The following is a 21,393-nucleotide window of genomic DNA, read 5'->3' on the forward strand; positions in this document are numbered from 1 at the left end:
TTGGCTTCAGTAGGGTCATAAATAAAACCTCAGCGTGTATAAAAGTATTATAATCGAGATCAGTGAGTTGATTGTCTGAGTACGTAAGCTTCGGACTGAAGAACCCAGCCAGCTCTTTGGTTGCATTGGAAACTGCACTGCCATGCACATCCTAAGGTCTCCTGTAGCCAGGAGTGTTATGCTTCTGACAGGCACTTTTTCTGCAACTGTGTTTGCTCTCCAGGCCGGCAGGCCACGCCATAATTCACATTCCACTGAATAAAATGAAGGGGCAAATGCAAATACAATACAATACAAATACTGAATATGAGCCACCAGTGTGCCCAGGTAGCCAAGGCGGCCAACGGCATCCTGGCCTGTATCAGAAATAGTGTGGCCAGCAGGAGCAGGGAGGTGATTGTTCCCCTGTACTGGGCACTGGTGAGGCCACACCTGGAGTACTGTGTTCGGTTGTGGGCCCCCAATACAGGAAAGACGTTGCGGTGCTGGAGCGTGTCCAGAGAAGGGCAACCAAGTTGGTGAGGGGCCTGGAGCACAAGTCTTACGAGGAGCAGCTGAGGGAGCTGGGGTTGTTTAGCCTGGAGAAAAGGAGGCTGAGGGGAGACCTTCTCGCTCTCTGCAACTACCTGAAAGGTTGTAGTGAGGGGGGTGCTTGTCTGTTGTCCCAAGTAAGAAGTGATAGGATAAGAGGAAATGGCCTCAAGTTGCACAAGGGGAGGTTTAGGTTGGATATTAGGGACAATTTCTTCAATGAAGGGGTTTTCAGACATTGGAATAGGCTGCCCAGGGAAGTGGTGGAGTCACCATCCCTGCAGGTGTTCAAAAAACATGTAGACGTGGCCCTTCAGGACATGGTTTAGTGGGCATGGTTGATGGTTGGACTCGATGATCTTGAAGGTCTTTTCCAACCTAAGTGATTCTATGATTCTATTTCGACTTTATTTTCTTGTTCCCTGCTCAGCCTTCCATAACACAAGAATAACTGAACGAGTTTTCACAGAAATCACTTTTGGATAGGAAAAAAATTCATTCCCGAGGAAAGCTGTTACATATTCATGTCTTTAATTATCCTGTGCAGCCTCACCAACTACAAAGTTCAAAGCACAAATATCAAATTACAAATAGAAGTATAACAAATTATACATTGATTTGTGCCCATCCTCTGCGTTTGCCAGCCACTAAGGAGTGCAGTTTGGCCTACACATATATAGACATGTTTATCTAGGGAGAAAGAATCAATGTATGATTTATTATATTTTTCTGTAATGTGCTCTGAACTGTTTGAACAATCTTAAACATAAGCCCACAACACAGATGGCTTGGCTGTTCTGTTTTTGTTTGGCATGATAAAGATATCATCAGCTGCTGTCTAGTTCAGCCACACTTAATCATCCTTTGATGGTCTTGGTACCTGAGCAAAGCCGACATTGTGAGAATCTGGGTTTGTGAGAACATACGGAATATTTGGCTCTGATGATGGCTGTTATCACACTTTGATGAAGGCTTCTGTCCCCCCGAAGGAGCCAGTGAAATGTCCCGTATGGGTGCTCCTCTTTTACTTCAAAGTAAAAAAAAAAAAAAAAAAATCCAAGCTTATTTTAAGTCATTTGTGAAATGTGTTCATGTTATGCTTGCTGACTTTGCATCGAAGTGGATGAGAAACACATGTTGTTACTTCTCTTCCTTGGGCTCTGCTGTGGGAACAGTAAATCTAGAAGATGGTTGAAATAGTTGCCTGGTGGCACTGAGTTCTTAAGCACTCAAGATTTACACATGATCGAGCTTTTAGTCTCTTCATGATATTCAACAAATAGTTACGTTGGAAGAAACTTTCCTTAGCATGATGAACACTACTCTTCAAATACTAGAAATTAGGAAATTGTCAACATTTTTTCACCTTCCGATTTTTGTTTTGTTGTGTATTGTGTGATTAGCTCACTCATGAGAGAAAAATGCAAGGGAATAGGATTAATTTTTAAGCACATTGTGTGTTTTCTTCAGGTGTAAACCACTACTGAAGCATTACAGAATAAGTTGAAGGAGGATATGCATTCTATAGGTTGTTCAAGCCATATGTTGAGCCTGATATGCCTGATGGGATCAAGACGTATGGCAATCTGCCAGATGTTGGTATTCTGTCAAGTGAAGTGTATGCAGTAGGGATGACATTTGGCAGTCCTCCTTTCTTCCTAGAAGCTGCTCTGTATGCTTTACTTGACCTTTGTGCCAGCCGCTACCCTTGAGGTCTCCAGACGTGAAGAGGGCTAACACTGTGTCAGCTTTTTCTCCTTTATTTTGTCCACTTCCAATGGAATATATTATTTTGGTTGACTCTCGGGCTTGTTGTGTGTCTTGAAGTAGGTGCCAAGCAAGCAAGCAAAAATGTTTGCAAAAATAGCTTTAAATAAGAGATGAGAGATGTATGTCAAATATTCTGTCAATATACCTCAGCCCTCCCCCCTTTTTTGTTCCTGAAAATGTAATGCAAAATGAAAATGAAAGGAAAAGAGAAAAAAAAAAAAAAGGAAAAAAACATTGGGGGAAAATGATGGATAGCCAAAATAAAATTGTATACATAATTACCAGTTTTCTTTCTCCTCTGCTTTTTTCAGGGAGTCTGATAGCTTATTCCATAATGATTTTTAAGTTTATATATGCTGAGACTATTAAATTGTTTTGATTTCCCTTCTGAGGCTTTCTATTGGATGCCTGCAAGTATTTTGCATGGGGGAATTAATCTCTGGAAGTCATCACAGAATAATTTTTTCCCAGTGGGTTTGCATTATGATGGGGGGTACTGACCTAACTCTTACATTATCATATTTGAAGATAGATTCCCGGTAGCTATCTCAAAGGTGCTGAAAATGAGCCATTTATATCGTATCATTAGGTGCAGCAGAGCTGCAATGGTAGCGATTACTTTCCTCAATAGGCAAATGTATCCCAACTTGTCTTTGTAGTACAACCATCACTGTGTAAAATACATTAGATGTATAGTTTGAAAGCTTTTGAGTCTGCATGGAATAGTAAGTAATTTCTCTGATGAAACAGAGCTAAGCTATATTATGCCTGTTAGTGTGCTTTAGTTAAACCTCAGCCAATTAATTTTTCATGGGCTGTGTAACAGGGATTGGAGGTAGCATGCAAGATTTTTTTTTTATTGCTACTGGGTGTTGGTTTGAACAGTGGTCAGCATATGCACCACAGAGGAATTTGTATGTAATTATTTTTTCTCTAGAGGAATAAGATAATGTCCAAAATGTTGCATCCTTCTAGGTCTAGCCCCTAACACCTGCCCCTTGAAATTCTTTTAGTGTTTATGAGAAGCATCCCGATTACAGAATACTGAAGGATACAGTGATTTACAAAATCACTGCTTTTGCCCATGCCTGAAGTCTAGTGATTTAAACAATTTTTCATCTGGAACTAGTTCTAGTTTTGAAATTGTGTCACTGCTTCCATTACTGTGAATGGCTGCCAATTCCCATCCTTCCTCCCAGGAATAACCTAAGCATCTTGTTAGGCTCAGGGAGAGGGAGCAGAAGGAAAATCAAAAGAATACGAATGTCAGCCCCTTTCTCTGCTACCAAGATACCTTGGCCACAACAGTAAATTGATGAGGCATTGACATTTTGTGAGAGATGAACATGGCTGCAGAGATCACGGTGGAGGAAGGGCTTGTGCAGCCCTTTTTCACTTTGAGAAATGGGATTAGGCTTCATTCAGTTTTTTCCTATACGTCCACTCTTGAGCTCTGCTCTGTGGTTTTCCACTTACGCCTCATCATTTGACTTTTCTATTTATGGTGGGAATGCCTTTTCCTCTTGCAGATATGAAATGCCATTACAACCAGCTTGTGTTACTCTTCTTTTTCCTCTTTATCCTCCAGCACATAGAGTGCCACTTACTCTCTGCGTAAGAACAACTGAAACTTCCACTGATACCGTGTAGCTGTGTGCTTGTTTTCAGTCAGCGATACTGCCTTGTGTCTTTAGAGCAAAGCTGTCCCTTGAGACATTAAAACATTATGCCCTAGGCAGTGTTCCTTTCTTTTCCCCCAGATTGGTTTTTGGGGTTTTTTTTGGTTGGTTTTTTGGGGGTTGTTTGTTGGTTTTTTTTTTGTAATAGAGGAACTTGACACCGGAAAGAAATTGCCAGTGTGGATCAGAGCAGCAGACCATGTAAATCCAGTTAAATCCAGAAGTTTGGTTTTGAAGTTACCAGTTCCAAAAATATCAGAAGATTCTGCAGGAAGCTGTCCAATAGGTGGGATAATCAGCACCTCCTTCTCACATATGATTAAAGAGTTTAAACTCAGAGCTTGGTGTTTGAAGCCCTTCCAGAATCATGTTCAATATTAAACTGATACAGCTCTGTAGGTTGCTCTTAATCTCTAAAGGAATCCCTGTTCTCTCTGAGTTTCCCAGCATGACTACACATGGTGTGAAAAGGTCCTCTGTTTTGCCAGTTTTGGAAATTGTAAACAGATTTGAATAGCTCCTACTCGTGATAACACTGATGGTTAGTTTTATTGCCTCCTACTGAGTTTTTCCATATTGACAAATACTTGCCTTTCTGGCTCCCTCTGTTTGTGTTTTTTCTTCTATGTGCATGTGCTCCTGGAAGCATGAAAGTTATAACTGTGTGTAAATGGGACCCAGGCATCTTCTACTTCCCCAGCATGGTGTCCACAATAGGATGCTAACTTCAGTTCTATTAGTTATGTGGAACGTCAGCTAGTGCTGCTGTTTGAAAGTTGTTCCTGGCACATCCAGGTAGTTTAAAGCATGTCTGCTTGATTACCCTGCACGCTTCTGTGGTATTCACCACCCCATCGAATTTAGAGTATACAGATTCACAGTTTGGATTATATGTGACTTGGAGTTGCAGCTTCTTCATACAGGTTGTTTGCATTTCTGTTCAACGCTGGCAAAGCTTGCTCTTTTCCTTGGTGCAGCATTGCTGGCATTGGCTGGAAAGAGAGGAGGGATTCTTGGGACCAGGGATAGGGTCAGAAACTCCTCTTGTTTCCGTTTGAGGCTTGTCAGCAATAAAAAGGTTTTTGTTTGTTCTCAGTCTTCCACACTTGGAAGATGAAATCCAACATCAGTTGGTTGAGAATAATAGTTTAAAAGCAGTAGGGTTTTTTCTTTGAAATAATAAGAGCTATTTCAAGGGGGTGCTAGGCAGATGTAAATTGTGGGAATGGAATCACAGCATGTTTATCATTAGGGTATCTTGGATGCTACCTATGCAGAAATATGAGAGTGAAAAAATCAGGGTGAAAACACTTACCTTCATGCCAGTTATTTACACTGTTTGTTGCAGCTGATTGAGCAGAGTACCTTTCCACAGAGAGGTGCTCCGGTCTGCACAAGGCATGTGCTCCTGTAAGGCTCTTGAGGGGTAGCTGTGCTTAGGGACAAAGATCTACCTGAGCTCGGTTCCCCATGGGAATACCTTAGTTCAGGGAAACCAGTTTCTACAGCCAAGAGCAAACTCAGAATCGAAGTGTCTGCTGCAGCATCTTGGAACATCTTGGAATGTTCCTTTCTGAATATCTAGACACCTGTTGGCCATGGCAACTCTTAGTGTGGTTCAACAGCAAGGCTGAAAACCAAACCTCTGGCATCTGAGATACTGCTGATAAGGAACAACTGTGAATAGTGATCTCATCTAAAAGGAAAAGACATTACATCTAGCATAGCATGAATTGAGAAAGCAGCAGAAAAAGTAATACACAGGTCCTAGGAATATCATGAATTAGAAGAAAAGTAGGGGTTGATAGAATAGAGAGGTTTTAACAAGATTAAAAATAACACGTGAAATCCTGATGCTTCCAAGTTAGAGGGAAAATTTTCCATTGCCACTGGTAGGGTGAGCATTTTGACAACTATATTTTGAAAATAAGCAGCTGTTTTTCCTAAGCTTGTCAACCTGAGAGTGTGATTTCAGGGTGAAGCAGGGATCTGAATTAGTTAAATGAGAATTTGAAGTTAACTGTATAAAGCATTTGCATGGATCCTCCCTCTTTAGAGATGTGTTTAATGAAATTAAAGAGAATTGCCTTAGGTGCATTTAATTTTGGTTGTGTGGGGTTTTAATGCATTTAAACTAAACTACTTGTAGTGAACATGGAATAACTGTCCTGATTGTCACTGTGTACCCAGTCTTCACGTTGTAAGTAGTAGGGTGATATTCTGGCAAATGGTGGACAGAACTTGGTTCTCTAGATATTACCGGTAAATAAATAGTAGCCAGGGCATCTTCATTTACATAATAGTGCCTGCTTTAGATGAGGAGAATATATATATATATATATATATGCACGTTTCTGTGAGACACAAGAGAATTAGTGTGGGGAGAATATTGGTCATGTGGGGTATCTCTTTAGTGCAAAACATTTATTTAAAAAGAGTTTAAGAAATAAAATATGGTTATGATGCTTTTGCAAACCTGTATATTGCTACCATCTTTGGCAACTGCGTGAGATTGATTTGTGATTGCAGCTAGAAGGTTTTCAGACACAAATATGCAGTGCAGCAATCACACGCTGGCAGGGCAGAAGGAAATAATAATTTCATTTTATGTGTTCAGAATATGCCATCATGTCAAAATATGCTGTCTAAAGTTTAACCAAAAAGAAACACTGAAAAATTAGATATTCTGAAGTAACAACAGGGATTTTACAAAACGACATCTGAGCTGGGGTGACATTTTGCCTGTCAGCATCCCATCCCCAGAGTGGTGTGTGGTGAGGCCAGGGCCAAGAAACAGCACAGCTGTTAAATCTGCTGCTGAGGTTTCATAATTTCTGGAAAATGGCTACTAGAAGATTCAGCTATGCTTTCAAATCTCTATGCCAAGCCTGGGTGCCCAGTGAGATAGCAGGAATTAAGTGTTACGCTTCTCTAGCTGACTATGAAAAAATGATGGACACCCGATTCTCAAAGAAACGGAGCAATGTTGTTGTGAAGTAATGGATTTTCTGTGATCCTACTTAAGAAAGGTATCATTTTTAGAGTATTGGTGACTCGTACCTGACATCTTGTTTTTCCTTCATGTGAATCATTCTGGTTATAAAATAGGATTTTTCTGCTAACTGGAAAGTGTATCACTTAACTGTTCAAGAGCCGCCTTCTCCTGCTCGTGACCCTAAAGCATCCTCTTGGATGTCAGTAGGAGGTATTCAGCGCAGTGGGTGTTCTCATTACCACTTGACATGCTGTTTGGTTTTTCCGCCTGTTGCTATTTAATGATTTGAATTCTTTCTTCGCCAGTCCCAGAAGCCATTTAGCAAGCGACGTACTATTAGCGCTACTTAACAGTATCGACAGAGTCACGAGGAAAAGAGTTTTATTTCCAAACAGTGCTACAGCATTCCCCCTCGCCATCTGCTCCTGCCATGTCCCTCGCTGTCACGTCTCCCAGTTAACCCTTTGCTCTGACCTCCTCGCCCAGCGCTCTTGGCGAGGGTGGCACAGGTTCTGCACAACTTTGAGCTATAAAAACCCTCGGAGGCTAAAACAGACTGCAGGTCACTGTAATGGCAGTGACATGGGTGAAGTTCTTGGCTGATGTGAATTGGTGTATATTTGCTTTGTAGAGGCACGGACAGACAAATAGAGCAAGCACAGAAAGCACTGCAGGCTGTCTATCCTTAGCCTACTGTTTATCACAGGCACTTTGCAACTCCCATTAGTGTCAGGTCTGGATGTCTCACAGCCTTTAATGTAATACCTCAAATAAAACTGCAGAGTGAAGATACTGTACCTTTGGGGAGAACAAAGACATCAAGACTGAGGATGAGATTCATCTCACTGAAGTTAATCTACCAAAAAGATAGATTGCCAGTTGATATTAATCATCTGTGCTTCCCTCTCTTCAGTGGAGAGATGGGCATATCTCCCAAGGATGATTTACATGACTCTAATTACTGGGCAACCCTGACTGTTAAGGGGGAGTCAGAGGCCAGACTGAGAAGGATGCTCAGCTTTAGATGAGCTCAGGTGGAGGCTGGACAACTTCATGGTGGCAAAATTCTTTGTAAATTATTAAATCCATAGCAGTAGCGTCTGGCTTATGAATTTCCTAAGCTGAAGACAGTTGGAGGCTGTGAATTGTTAAGGGGTAGTATCAGACATGCTTGTCCTCTTGTGCTCTTACTCTTTCCTAAGCATCTATTTATGGCCACTGTTGGAACTAACATACAAGGGAGATGGACTTTCTGTTTGACACCATATGGCCATTCCTGTGCTCTTATGTGAGGCCATTTTAGCAGTGAGAAGGGGGGAATACACATTTAGTAAGGGATGATTTCTGCAAATGGGAAATTGGCAGTAAGGTTTATTTCCAGATCTGCGGTGAAGTGCTACTGACCTACAAACAGAAAAACTGGAAGTCAATTTTACAGAAAGAGCCTGTGCCAGGTGCTGAACGTCAGTGCTTTATATCAGGTCACCGCAAGCCTTTTGGAGATTCAGATGAGCTGTTTCACCATGTGTTCCCCTCAGATGGCGCAAACAGCTTGTCTGAGCCTTAGATGGTACAAGGAGATTCAGATCTGACATCATTTGCCACTAGTGTGGTGTGTAGCTGTGCTGCTACATGAATGCTCCCTGCTTCTGTGACAGCACCAGGTGGACTAACAGGGTGGAAGCTTGTCACTTCAAATAACTCATGGAAAGCACAGAATGTGTGGCCCAAAACCCAGGTGTCACTCACCAGAACAGTGCTTGTGACCTCCCACTCTCTTGGGCACATGCACGTATTATATGTACCTCTCTATTTTGGATGATTGTTCCAGCTGAAAGATTTTGCAGAATTGGCCGTCCTAAATGTTGATAGCCTTAAAATGGTTTGCTAAGGAGGGAAGTGCCTCAGATGATTGAGCATTTTGCTGCCAGTATGGTAAATGTATGCCTGTCACTGGCTACGAAGATCTTTAACTAATGTCTCCATAGCTGTTAAATGGCAGCATCACTGCATAAATACACTTTTGTTTGAAGTCAGAATTGCCTTTTGTGGCAATCTCTACATAAAAGAAATCCTGATTAAACTAAGCAATGTTTTCCTTATCAAATCCCAAGACATAAAGGCCGGTGGAATTAGATTCAAAACATCAAACTGGGCTTGTTGTGAAATGGAAGCTGCTCCTCTCTTTAAAGCACACTCTGTGTTGAAACTGGCAGCAAAAATCTTTGACGCAGGGAGAATGTATCAAACTTGACTCTTGCAATTTCCTGTTTCGTTTCTTGCAAACTGCTTTTGTCTAATCATATTTGATCTCAAAGATAACTTTATTTAATGTGGATTAGGTAGTATGACATATCCATTGTGGTCTTTCATCATTCTCTGTTTCATTTTGAATGTGAAATGATATTTTCCAGTACAGATGAAATTTGTTCAGCAGTCAGCTTTGAAAGAGTCTGTCTTTTATAGCTCTGTAAAATGTTATGGATAGCAAGCAAAAAAAGTTACTTTATTCTTAAGCTTCTCAAATTCTTTGCTCTAATTTATAGATTACAGCCACCACTGTGGAGAGGCGAGGTGGTTTATCCTCAAATCCTGTCCTGTTTAGCAGCCTCCCTGGCACAGTTGCACACAGCCAGGAGGGGTGTAGTTTGGTACCAAAGGGAGAGGTTACTGGGAAAGTCAAAATGTGATGTGGGAGTTGAAGGTCAGGGTGTTAAAAGAGGTTGATTTTTCAGCCCAGTGGGCACAGTAATTTAGGGCTGATGGTATAGCAGCCTTCTGTGATGTGGCTGAATGAAGACAAGGCTGGTTCCTCTGTTATTCATAGGCTGTGGTGACTTCAACAGTACTGCTGAAGTTATAATAGTACTACTACTACTACTAGTATAACAGCAGGAAGGATTTTTATTTTGTTGTTACAAAGCCAGAGGGTTTCAGCTGTAGAAGAAAGTCCTGTTGAGAAAGGTGAAGAATAGTAATGCCAGAAACCCAAAAGCACTTACAAATAGGGTGTAAAACAGGACATTGTAATTGTGTCTAAAGATTGGAAGGTGGCAGCAGCAGCATGGAGACCACTGTGGGGAAGGAAAGGTTGGCTGGTGTTGCAGCAAGAGTGTTTCTTAAGGAGAACATTCTCAGACTTTTTTCAGCTTTCCTTGAAGCACTGGAGTTCTACCAGATCTGAAAGGAGAGTATAGGTAGGATGCACTGATGTCTAGGTTTTACTCATTGCTCAAGACCAAACCAGTCATCAAGGCCATGATGGAATTTTTCCCTTCTGGTCAGGCTGGCAGAGAGATTTGGACATATGGCTCTGGGTTTTTGTTTTTTTTCCCCCCGCCAGTAAAGCCATGGGTTTGGTCTACCTACCTACTACAGTCCTCCGGGAGTTTTAGTTACTGAGTACTGCAGAAACTTGGGGCTTTATGATAATCACACTGCTAGTGCTCTTCCTGCAGTACGTAACAGTTGTAGTTCCTGAGGTTGCTGAGCATTTATAGATATGTGAAGCAGATGTTCTGCAGCTTTTTCTGAAACAATGTCCTCTACTTGCATTCCCAAACATACAAGAGACAAGGATGGAAGCAAAAAAAAAAAAAAAGCTTTTGTGCACACCTTTTTTTTTTTTAGTAGTAGATGGTCTTAGTACTGCAGTAGGTACCCTTCTCTTGCCTGAATGAGGAATCCATACATTTGCAGAAGGATGTAATTTTACACCTCTATGTAGAAGGTAAAATAGTTGTTGAATCATGAAGAATATGTGTTGTGATCTAGGATGAAGTTGGGAAGACAGTTGGAACCTGTATAAGGACAAGGCTAAATGATTCCTTTTTTCTTTATCTTTTCCATATTCCTGTATTGAATAACTACTATCTTACTGAGAACTTTTCCTGGTACCACTGAGAAATCCACTAACACCACCAAAGAAACTGTGTCCTTCCCTGTAGGAGAAGTCTGGGGTGGGAGAAGCGTTAGAAATCTGCCACTTACTTCATTGCTATGGAGCCTTTTAAAATCCAATTTGAAGTTTTCCATTGTATAGATTTATAAATCCTGAATCGTTGCAATGGTGTGTTTTGCAAGTGTAGTGCACAGAGTGCACTCCACCTGTTCTTCAGTAAGAACTTTTACAATTCATATGTTTTTGCATGATCTCTACATAATTAAGGGTTCGCTTCTGAGTGATACACGAAAGGAGAACAGATTCTCTGCATCACATCCTTGCTGTGCTTGCTCGATGCCTTATGGTAGTATGATACCATTGCTGGTAGTCAGAAAACAATCATGTTGCTGTAAATTTACATTTTGGTATGCGAGTGCTTTGTGGATAGCTGTATCTCTTCTTTCTAAATGCATATAATTACTTAGGTTGACTTGGAGCCTGTGTGCTACCTTTTATGTATAGTCTGTGTGATATACATAGGTTTTCTGCAATAATAATGATTCTAACAGAAATGGAAGAACTATTGTAAAGTAATTTTGCAGGTTTGCTAGTGGTTAGTCTTTGTAATGACTTCGAGACAAAGCAAATACAGATACTGGCCTTCAATCTAATTTTGCCCTATCTTTCTTCACAGCTCCCTGTTATGGGAGGAGCCTTTATGGACTCACCCAACGAGGACTTTAGTACGGAGTACTCCTTGTTTAACTCATCAGCCAATGTCCATGCAGCTTCTTCCATGCAGAATCCACCAGAAGAGACATCCCGTTCTTCAAATGATGCCATATTGTTATGGATTGCAATAATAGCAACAATTGGAAATATTGTGGTTGTGGGAGTGGTGTATGCCTTCACCTTCTAGGATGACTGTCGCTCCAAACACTGGAAGAGAGGATAACTGCAACAGTATTTGTCATGTGTATGTATGTATGTGTGTATATATACATGTATATCTATATAAATACATATAGGTAGGGACTATGTTGATTAAGTGCTGCCACAATCATGGAAGTGAAATGCAAGTTACTCATCTTGAATCTTGATGGCAGAAAGTTTGGATGCAATTGCAAATTGTATGGAGGTGAGAGCTTTAATTGAGAACAGAGCCAATACCAGTTTTGTATAGAAATGTAATAAAAAGAGACCAACGTGGGTATAGTAAATACAAAGAGAAAGGGAGATTTATATAGAAAGTGCTTATTTTCTACTGTTTAGATTTTTCTAGGAGCTCTTCTGCATTTTGTCAGCTTTTTTGTGCATTTTCTGTGCTATAATGTTGTATGAAATTGTTCTATATCATGTTTGCTGAACATCTTAGTTTTCCAGGTGGACTAAATGGTTGGCACTGGCTCAGTTCTGATGAAGTACAAGTTCATCGTGTGTGTCTTCAGCACGTGCATACGCTACTAGGCTGTGTTCAAAATGATTACAGCTGTGACAGGCAGATGCATGCTGTCTAACACTTGCCTTCCAGTATCAATTACTGGATCTGATAACCTATGAATTGATGCTAAACCTGTCTGCTGTTTGCAGGAGGAGGCACAGCTATTGCAAGGTGTGGCTGGTCTACAGACCCTCTGCACGCCAGAGAAGGATGTGTTATACAGAGCAGCAGCGCAAGCTCCCATTTCTGTCTAGAGGTACTGGGTTGCAGTGGTTTGTAGATGTGTCCCTTCCAGGAAACAAAGGCCAAATACCATGCTTTTCAGCTCATTTCACTGTAATCCAGATTTCCCACAGCAGCCATGTACTTTCATAAGCTTATTGGTGGATCAAAAGAATGTGGGGAAATTGCAAGGCCTAATTAACAGTGAATGACATCTATGAAATAAACAGAATTGAAAGAAAGATCAGACACTGTGCTCATGAAGGAGTGCAAGAGTTGGGTATGTCCTGGGGTAGAAACAGCACAAAAAAGGCAGTAAGTGTCGGAGATGCAAGTGCTTATATCTCAGTGTTAATATGTCTCCGGGTTCTGATGAGGCTCCTGGAAGTGATTTTTTTATATAGCCTGCTTTAGGTAACAACTCTGATTTATCACATGGAACAACATTTTCACTGCATTGTTCCCACGAGCAGTTCCTTTTCAAGAGCTGTATGTCTTCAAAACAAGCTGTAGCCTTCCTTGCTTCAGAGATGATAAAATCTTGAGGGAAGAAAAAAAAAATCACCTCTGTTGGAAATCTTCCTCTTCCCCCTTAAAAAATAAACACAAATATATAGAATGTCTGCACTTCGAGAGCAGCAGACAAATTCTTCCTCTATGTCTACATGTACTGTATAGGTTTTCTGTCTCGTACAGCCACTACCCTAATTCCAGAAAGCCTTGTCAGCAGGCACAGAGACTATTTTTGACACTTGCCTGCCACTGAGCTTGAGGCTGGACTAAGAGCTGCTGAATTTATAGAGAGGTTTGGATTTTCTTCTTTTCTGTTTAAACCTGTTTTCCTGCAGGGCTGGTGGACAGTTACTTGAATCAAACCAAATCAGTATTTATAACCACTCAGTAGTCACTGTGTATTCCCCCCCCCCCAATGAACTGGCCTTTAAAGCTGAGAAAGATGCAAACAGAGCTAGGAGGGAGGGAGAGAAGAAACTAAGTTATTTTGAAGATGAGAAAAAAAATGACAACTCACTTGAACGGAGCTTCTGTGTGTGTAGTTATTTCCCTGTTTAGAAGCAAAATTTTTGTGAAGATGGCTGAGGACAGATGAGATCTGTGCTGGGAGAAAGTTCGAGAAGCCCAGTTCTGGAAGATCAGCTGGACAGAAAGCAAATTCTGTAGTCTTAAGAATGATACAGAAATGATGGCTCTCACTGTCCTAAAATACCTATTCATTCCTTCATAGGCAGAGGATAATAAAAAACGGGGGAGCTGTACAAACTGTGTACCTTTTCTGTTCTTACACTCCTCCTTATTCTTGCTGAGCACAAAGCAAGCTGTTAAGTGAGGTTGGAAGGCTGCAGAGAAGTTTCCAGTGCAGAATTGAGCAGGACAAGGTCTGGTGTACGAACATGTAGGACCTGTGGAGATACTGCTTAGTGAAATGTACTGTCCCCAGCCATTTTCTGATATTCTGTTGCCTTTATAATTGTATCAAGTATTCATGGACTTTTCTTCAGTGTTTCTGTAGGCTTTCTAGTTAGGCCAGATCTTGCAAAGGCCTGTTTTTGCATGAAGAGCAAAATGTTTCCACCATCATTAAAACCAGTTTGACACTATGGTACTTGCCCAATGGGATTATTCTACTGCTTAATGAATTTGCCAGCAGAGTGCTTTGTTTAAATTTCCTAGAATATTAATCTTAGTGCAATTAGCAATGTTTGCATCTCTCTGCCAAAGCACTGGACTAAATTCTTCACCCATGAAGAAGAGCGTTGGAGCGGGAACAGCGAAGAACCACCACTCTACTAATGAAACTGAGTGACGCCTTTCTGTTGCTTTTCCCAAAGAAAGTATCCTACTTTCATGTCAAGTTGATAGTAATAACGGAAGTGTTGGAGAATGAGTTCTGCCTCCAGATCATCGTCGTACATATTTCATCAATAGAGGCTGAGTTGTCAAGAAGGGCCAGACAAAAACTTTAATTAAAGTAATTGGCTTGACAGGGTGACATGGCAGACTGGGTACAGGCTGCAAGTGCAGGCATTTTCTGTCTCACAGTTAAGCTGCACATTAACTGTGCAGCTTTTCTGTTGAGAAAAAATAGTTTTAGGATGCAGGTGCAAGGATACTGCATGCAAGAGTCTGTACAGAATGTTGTCAGGTATATTAAAGATCCCTAAATCACAGTGGGCAGAGCTGGTTCAAGCTCTGATCTACTTTGATAGTGATAACATGCACATATGTTTCTGGAGATTGTGTTCTGGCTTCATCTGCTACAACCACTTCCATCTTCTGTGAGGTTAGGAAAGGTTTAAATCCAACCATTGAAAAAGGGGACTCATCCATCATAAAGTTTGGAGACACCATGGTGGGGGGTGAAGAAATGGATGAATGGTGGATATTTCTTAGGCATGGTCCTGTGAAATGTGTTACTGCTGCTTTATGTGGGTATAAGTTATAACCTGAACTGTCAATGCAGTTTGACTTGGAGCACTGTAGCTTCTCCTTTCCTTGGAGCCATGCAGTTGGATAACTGCTGTCACTCACTGAGGGGTGACGAGAAAGTCCAAACACATTCCCCAGAGCCATTCTCTGAAGCTCCTCTGTGAAAGCAGAAGAGGCCTCTGTGCTTTGCTGAGCACTTTTTGTATCAGCATGAGAGCAGGATTCCACTTATAGATCTGTGCTTTAAATAAAAGCATCTAGCACAGATAAGTTACAAGGTCCTGACTGGAGTTTGCTCTGTAGTAGACAAAGCAAAACACTTTCCATATGCAGTGTTAGACCCCTAGCTATGTTGTAAACATCATTGTACAAACACAAGAAGTGATACTGTGTGTACTTTGCAAAGTTATTGATTAGCCATGGGAAGCAGGTAGATAAACTGGATGCCCTAACATATCTTTGCTAGCCATGGCCTCTAGGGATCGATAGCAACATATCAAATAATTGAATTGTCTCTTAAGATTTGTTTTGCTCTAAGCAGCCAGCAGCTTGACACAGCAGCTGTGCAGCCACCACAGCAGAGACTAAAGGCTGAACAGTTACGGAGGTGGGTGCATTAGATAGGAGAATGGGGTAGGGAAACCCACACAGCTACTCCTGTTACATTTTTATCTGCAGGGCTAGGAGTCTGTGCTTGACCACAGCATTAATATCCTCCTAAAATAAAATGAGGGAGGAAGCTGTATTTCTGTGTTGACACACGCTTGCAAAACTGAACAACAGATTTTGAAACTGATGCAACAACAGTAGCAGAGAGACTCGCCTGCTACAAATGCATTTAGCTGTTTGAGTAGGCAAATGAGCTGATAAATACCTCAGAAGTAATGAGATTCCCCCCCTCCAAAATCCTTGTTTGCAATAGGACTTGAGGGCGGTCAGCATCCCACCAAACTGCTGAGCAGCCTGTAATAACAAGTCCCAAATCAAGACTGAACAGAAGCAGCCAGCCATTATAGTTTTTACCTGTACATTTATTTGAAGATAAAGGGACAATGTGCCTTTGTGTCTGGGACCAAAAGAAAACAGAGGAGTCCTTAGTCTATAGGTTGTTATGTATTTTGTCTATTATTAGAAGCTTCTGTTTTGCTAGACTTGAAACAATTCCAGTCGTTAATATCTTCTTCACATTTCTCTGCAGGCTGCCGAGTTATTAATTTCACTTACCGCTGTCTGTTTATCTGATGTAATTTTACTGGGTTTTCTGTGGCTAATCACGGAGCAGAATCTGGAAAATTATTCTTTTTAAGGATGATTTCCATTATTGAGAGAAATAGGCCAAAAATCAGAATCCCAGATCAAAATGCTTCTCTGCTTTTAGAGCATTCAGAGCTCTGGAGAATTGGATTTCATCTGGTTAATGCGCAGAAAGGAAAAGGGCAGTCAGGTCCCTGGTGATAATGTCAGACATCAGGGTTCTGACAGGCAGAGCTGAGCGCTTCATTAACTCCTGCTCTGCTCTTCTGAGCCCTGCTGGCTTCCTGGACACACAGCCTGAGCTGAGTTTTAGTGAACTAACCATCAGGTACAGCATGTCCCTTCTCATCTTACGGCTTGCTAACCCTCAGGGAAACAAGTGCATTTGTTCCATTTGCAGAAGAAGAGCCAGAGATCAATATTCTGCTAGGTATATTGTTATCAGTACATTGGTCCACCGTCCATAAGGTAAAGATAGGGATGATTTAACATGTAGTTAGCCCTTCACCCCTGGCCTGGGACCATCCTAAACAAATCAAAGCATCCTGAGGCCTTAAAGTCTCCTACTGCCCTTGATCTGACACTAACTTTTTGCGTTTTCTCATACAACACCTCTTCGCATTTTTACTTGTCTTTCCAACTCAAAACAGTGAAAATGAAGTCATCACTATGCTATTCTCTGGACATGCAGGGAACTCCTAACAGCTAGGGACCAACCATGTGCCATTTTAGTTTTTGGCCCTTCAGGCATAAAGAAGGAGGAAAGCATGTGATTGTCTACCCAGGAGACGCCAGGGGAATATGTGCCTTTGCAGAACAAAATGCATGGCAATTTTGTCTCATTCTGGCCTGTACCAGAGTATTTACACTGAGACAACATAACCAGTCCTACCTTTGCAGTAACCTGCTTTAGGAATTACAGCAACACAGCCAGAAACTGGAAAAGAAAACAACCCTGATAACACAAACCTGTCACTTATCTTATGACCTCAATGACATGCCTCTGAAGGCAGGTTTGCCTGAGTGTCATAGGCAGAGTTGATCCATTGGTACAAAGGCAAATGCCCTTTCGTATGAGCGCAAATGGTGTCTCCATCTTTTCGGGAAGTCTTGGGAGCTTTTTGCCACCATTTTATCTTTCCTATGCAGGCTGCTAGTGAAGATATTTTTCAGTTGTAGAAAATACTTGAAAAGTTTCCCGTGTTGGTAGAATACATGCAAGACTTACCTTCCAAAGCTCTGCTTAGTCTCCCTGTAAAGCAAAAACCACCTAGGTTTCTTAAGGGTGGAATGTTAATGAGTCAAGTATCATCTGTACAGTAGCATCACCTCATTGTAATCTACAGCTTCATGCCAGTAGGTCTCAGAGGAGATCTTACTATTACCTAGGCTTTAAAAAGGCTGAGAACAGACACAAGTCACTTCTCAAGAATGTCTCAAAAGTCACTACCTGATCCTTCAGGCTGCATCATTCCTCATCCCTCCTCAAAGTACCCCGAAGTGAACTCATGTCCATCCCTTTAAACCCCTTGTCACTACCACATGTCTCTATGCCTTCATTTTATTTCTCCCCTTGTCTTCTCTGTATTCTTTTCATTCCCTGGTATCAGAGCATGCGAGTGTTTGGAAGTCAGCAATGTTCTTCAGCCCTTCTTAACCACCTCCTTGACTGACCTTCACTGACAGTATGGTCAGTAATATGTAAGGACTTAGCACAGTAAGTGCAAAGATCAGTGATACAAGGTCTCTTCCTATAGGAAGATCTTAATCATTATCTGCCTTAGCAAACCGCAAAGTGTTTCCCCCAAGCAGAAGAGTAAGATGTGGCCATGAAGCTTGGTAACTGTATTGTCAGTATCCATACAACCCAAAGCTCCTTTTAGAAATACAGATTTTATAAATACACTACACTGCTCTGCAGTCAGCACTTACTGAGCTTTCCTCAACTCAAAGTCCTTTGTTATTCTTAGCAAATCAGAATTCGTGGTAATGCACTTGGGGTAGGACAAGGGGAGTAGAAGTGCCACGTGAAAGTCCCTTGAACAGCTCCGTGTGATTTATTATGGGGTCAAGGCCATTAACCACTAGCCTAATTCAGCGAAAAAAACCCCAACCATAATGTGCCATGCCATGGGTATTTCAAATCTAGTCACACCTGTAGTTCTCAGGTGCATGGCCAAGCTGCTACAGCCAGATTGCTTATTTCTAAATCTTGTTGTGACCAAAAGGAGGTGTATTCCTTGGCCAGAACCAAGATTGGCGAACAGCCTCCCTCACAAATCCCTGCTTGTGCTGGTATTGTTTTGGGAGCTTCTTGAGCTGCAGTTACTAAGGTGACGTCGCATTTCCTGTGGAGTTCAGTCCCACTAATGAGTGAATAAGATTAAACTGTTTACAGGTCTAGGCCTAAAACTCTTTTCAGTTACTGCCTTCATAAGGAGGATCCACGTTCCCAAGCCTGCAAGCTGCTTTATCCAGAGGGACCTTTGCCTCCACCTGGAGTCAGCTGGATTAATAACACTTCTACACTTCTGACATCCGCTTCAGTGGATCAGCTTGCAGGACTAGCTCTGGGTTGCTGGGGTTTTATTTTAAATATATCTAAAGACATCTGTAATTTCCTAAACGAAAGAAAGAAAGCAGAACGCTGTATTTTTGTAAATGAGAAGGTAATAAAAATCAAGTCTGAATATTTTGATAGGTATGCTGGAAGGGTGTATAATGTAGCAAACAGTTGCACTATTTTTTCTATTGTCTGAGCACCTACCCTGAGAAGTACTTATTCTTTCTCTAACTAAGACCTCTTTCAGTTCTGAAGTTACAAAATTTGGAAGGAGTCAAGCGCAAAGCCTCAGTGAAATTTTAAACTAATGTAAATAAATCCAGTAGCTAGCTTTGTGAGGTAGGCTATAACATTTGGTTTTCAGTTATCTCATCTCAAATACTGCCTAATTGTTGGGTATTTTTCCAAAATAAGCTAAATAGTGACACTTCTGAAAGCATCTGTACTTCACGCAAAATCACAGTCATATGGAATTGACATCCTTCAGCTCATGTAAAACAGCTTTAAAAGAGCCTTCTAGTATGCACTGTTATTTTGCTTAATAATCCTTGACAATTTAATTCTCTTGTGCTTTCTCTCTGCTGCCCTGTTTTGTACACTAACAGATTTGCAGGGCTTCTCTGTATTGTTTTTGTAATATATGGGTTGGTTTAAAGAAAAAACTTTACTCTTGTAATGATTATTTTTGAAATGTGGATCTCTATCTGTAAAGAGAAAAACTACTTTAAAAATACCCTCTGTTTTCTCTAAGTTTACTGTAATTAGCAAGTTTGGTTAACAGAAATGTATTCTTTTAAGCTCCTGTTATATTCTTTTCCAGTTATTGACTGCTTTCACTATGTGTGTACTTGGTACTGGTTCATTCTTTTACTATGGTGAAAATGACAAGTTTTGTTAATATCCGATGGAAGTTGTGTTTTTGGATAAAGTTCTTCAAACTGATGGCAGCATGTGATTTTTTTTTTATTTTATTCTCAGTTTACCTGAGAGTATTTAGAAGTTTGTAAAAGCTGTTATTTAATTATTACCTCCAGTGATACACTGTCACTAATAATCTGTTGCAATTTACAAATCTGCATGATTTGTCAGCCTTGGGAAACCATCTCTATTGCATATATGGCACAAACAAAACACTGTGGCTGTTTCTACAGAAATGGATTCACCTGTTCTCAAAGTCCAAGAAGTGCCTAAACACATCTTGGAGCCAAAAAAGATGTCTCAACTTCTTCAAACGTAAGCTTAGAAGCCCTACACCATGAGCCCTTGTGTCATTGCTGTCTCCCAGTTCTCTCCTCAGTTTAGAACGACCGTCATGTCCCACAGTGCAGTGTGGATGGTTTTGTGACTCTGGCCCCAAACTCCTGTCCGAGGGCACCCATTCCAAGGGCTTTTGGGGACTTGACAGGGGGCATCAAACCTCACTGTAGAATGTTCAGAAAGCTTCATAAAGGCAAATAGCGGCAAGAGGAAGAAAGGGAGACATTTGGCCCTACCAATGCAATACAGCATGTAGATTGTCACATGCCTTGTGATTCTCCAAAAGGGATCCAATGAGGCAAGCGCATTCAGATCTACTGAAGGAATAACAAAAGGATGTGCTAAGTGAGCTCTCATGCACAATTTTAAATAAAAATTTGACTTACCTTTGAATGAAGCAAACTCAGAACATCACAAAGATGCATAGGCCAATCCTGATAGCAAGTCTGGCAAAAATTCATTAAAAATAAAATTCAAAATCAAAGACATGTTTTCTTCTAGTCCCAATCTTTATCAGTCTAGCAACATAACATATTCCAGAGGTTACCCATCAGAATGTAAGGCAGTGCAATGGCTACACTACAGCAATATCTAATTATAATTCACTTTTCCATTGCAGCTATGGAATCATACAGATCTCAACTCTGTTCATTTCTAAATTCTGCACAATAATTAGAAATGAGAATAATTTAGAAATGGAAGAGAATATTCTGTTGAACAGTCAAGGGAGGAAGAATATCAGTCATTTAAAGATTTAGCTATGTGTGTTCAGAGTAATAAAACCAGCTCAAATTGTTGACACTATGTTCTTGCACAGCATTATCTACATAAACAAACTGGGTGCTTATGTCTGCTAATGTAAATTGTTTTGTAGTGAGACTAACAAAGAACATCAGCCTTTTAGCCCAAGAGAGCCTGTCCACTATAGCATTTCAACTGACATATTTTGCTTTGTCTAATGCTACGTTACAGTTTTCTTTAGGATAAAGAATAATTAATTCAAATATTTTGGAATGACTGAGTGACTTCACTGTGTTAACTGCAGCATGCACACATCTTATATGGGGGTTGATGAAGTACCTCTATAAACAGCCTGCTATCCATTTCATTGCCTGCTGTGATAACAGAAGCATTGGAATCAAACAGGAACTTGCCTTTTGCTTTGAATTCTTATGAGATGCTGCAGTGTTTCTGAAAGGCAGCAGGCTAAGAACACCACACTATGAAATTGCCAGCTCACGTGTGGTGCAGGTACTGGGATTGCCACTCAGCCCCGACCATGGGGATCACGCCAACGCGAGACAATCCAGGTCACCTGTCCTCCTCCCGCATCTGCCAGGAGGAGTCAATTAA

The 21,393-nt window shown here is 41.0% G+C and overlaps 1 protein-coding gene across 1 annotated transcript in view; it reads left to right on the plus strand.

The window, feature by feature from the left end:
* The window catches only part of LOC104841973 (chromosome unknown open reading frame, human C14orf132), a 34,448-nt gene extending 22,671 nt beyond the window's left edge, over window positions 1–11,777 (plus strand). Inside the window, exon 2 of the mRNA XM_010584022.1 lies at window positions 11,553–11,777. Within this exon, the coding sequence (XP_010582324.1) occupies window positions 11,553–11,777 (225 nt within the window). The remainder of the gene's footprint in view (window positions 1–11,552) is intronic.
* The last annotated feature ends 9,616 nt before the right edge of the window (window positions 11,778–21,393 follow it).

The sequence above is a fragment of the Haliaeetus leucocephalus genome, unplaced genomic scaffold (assembly GCF_000737465.1).
Source record: "Haliaeetus leucocephalus isolate CR32 unplaced genomic scaffold, Haliaeetus_leucocephalus-4.0 Scaffold932, whole genome shotgun sequence".
In the NCBI taxonomy this organism is placed as follows: domain Eukaryota; kingdom Metazoa; phylum Chordata; class Aves; order Accipitriformes; family Accipitridae; genus Haliaeetus; species Haliaeetus leucocephalus.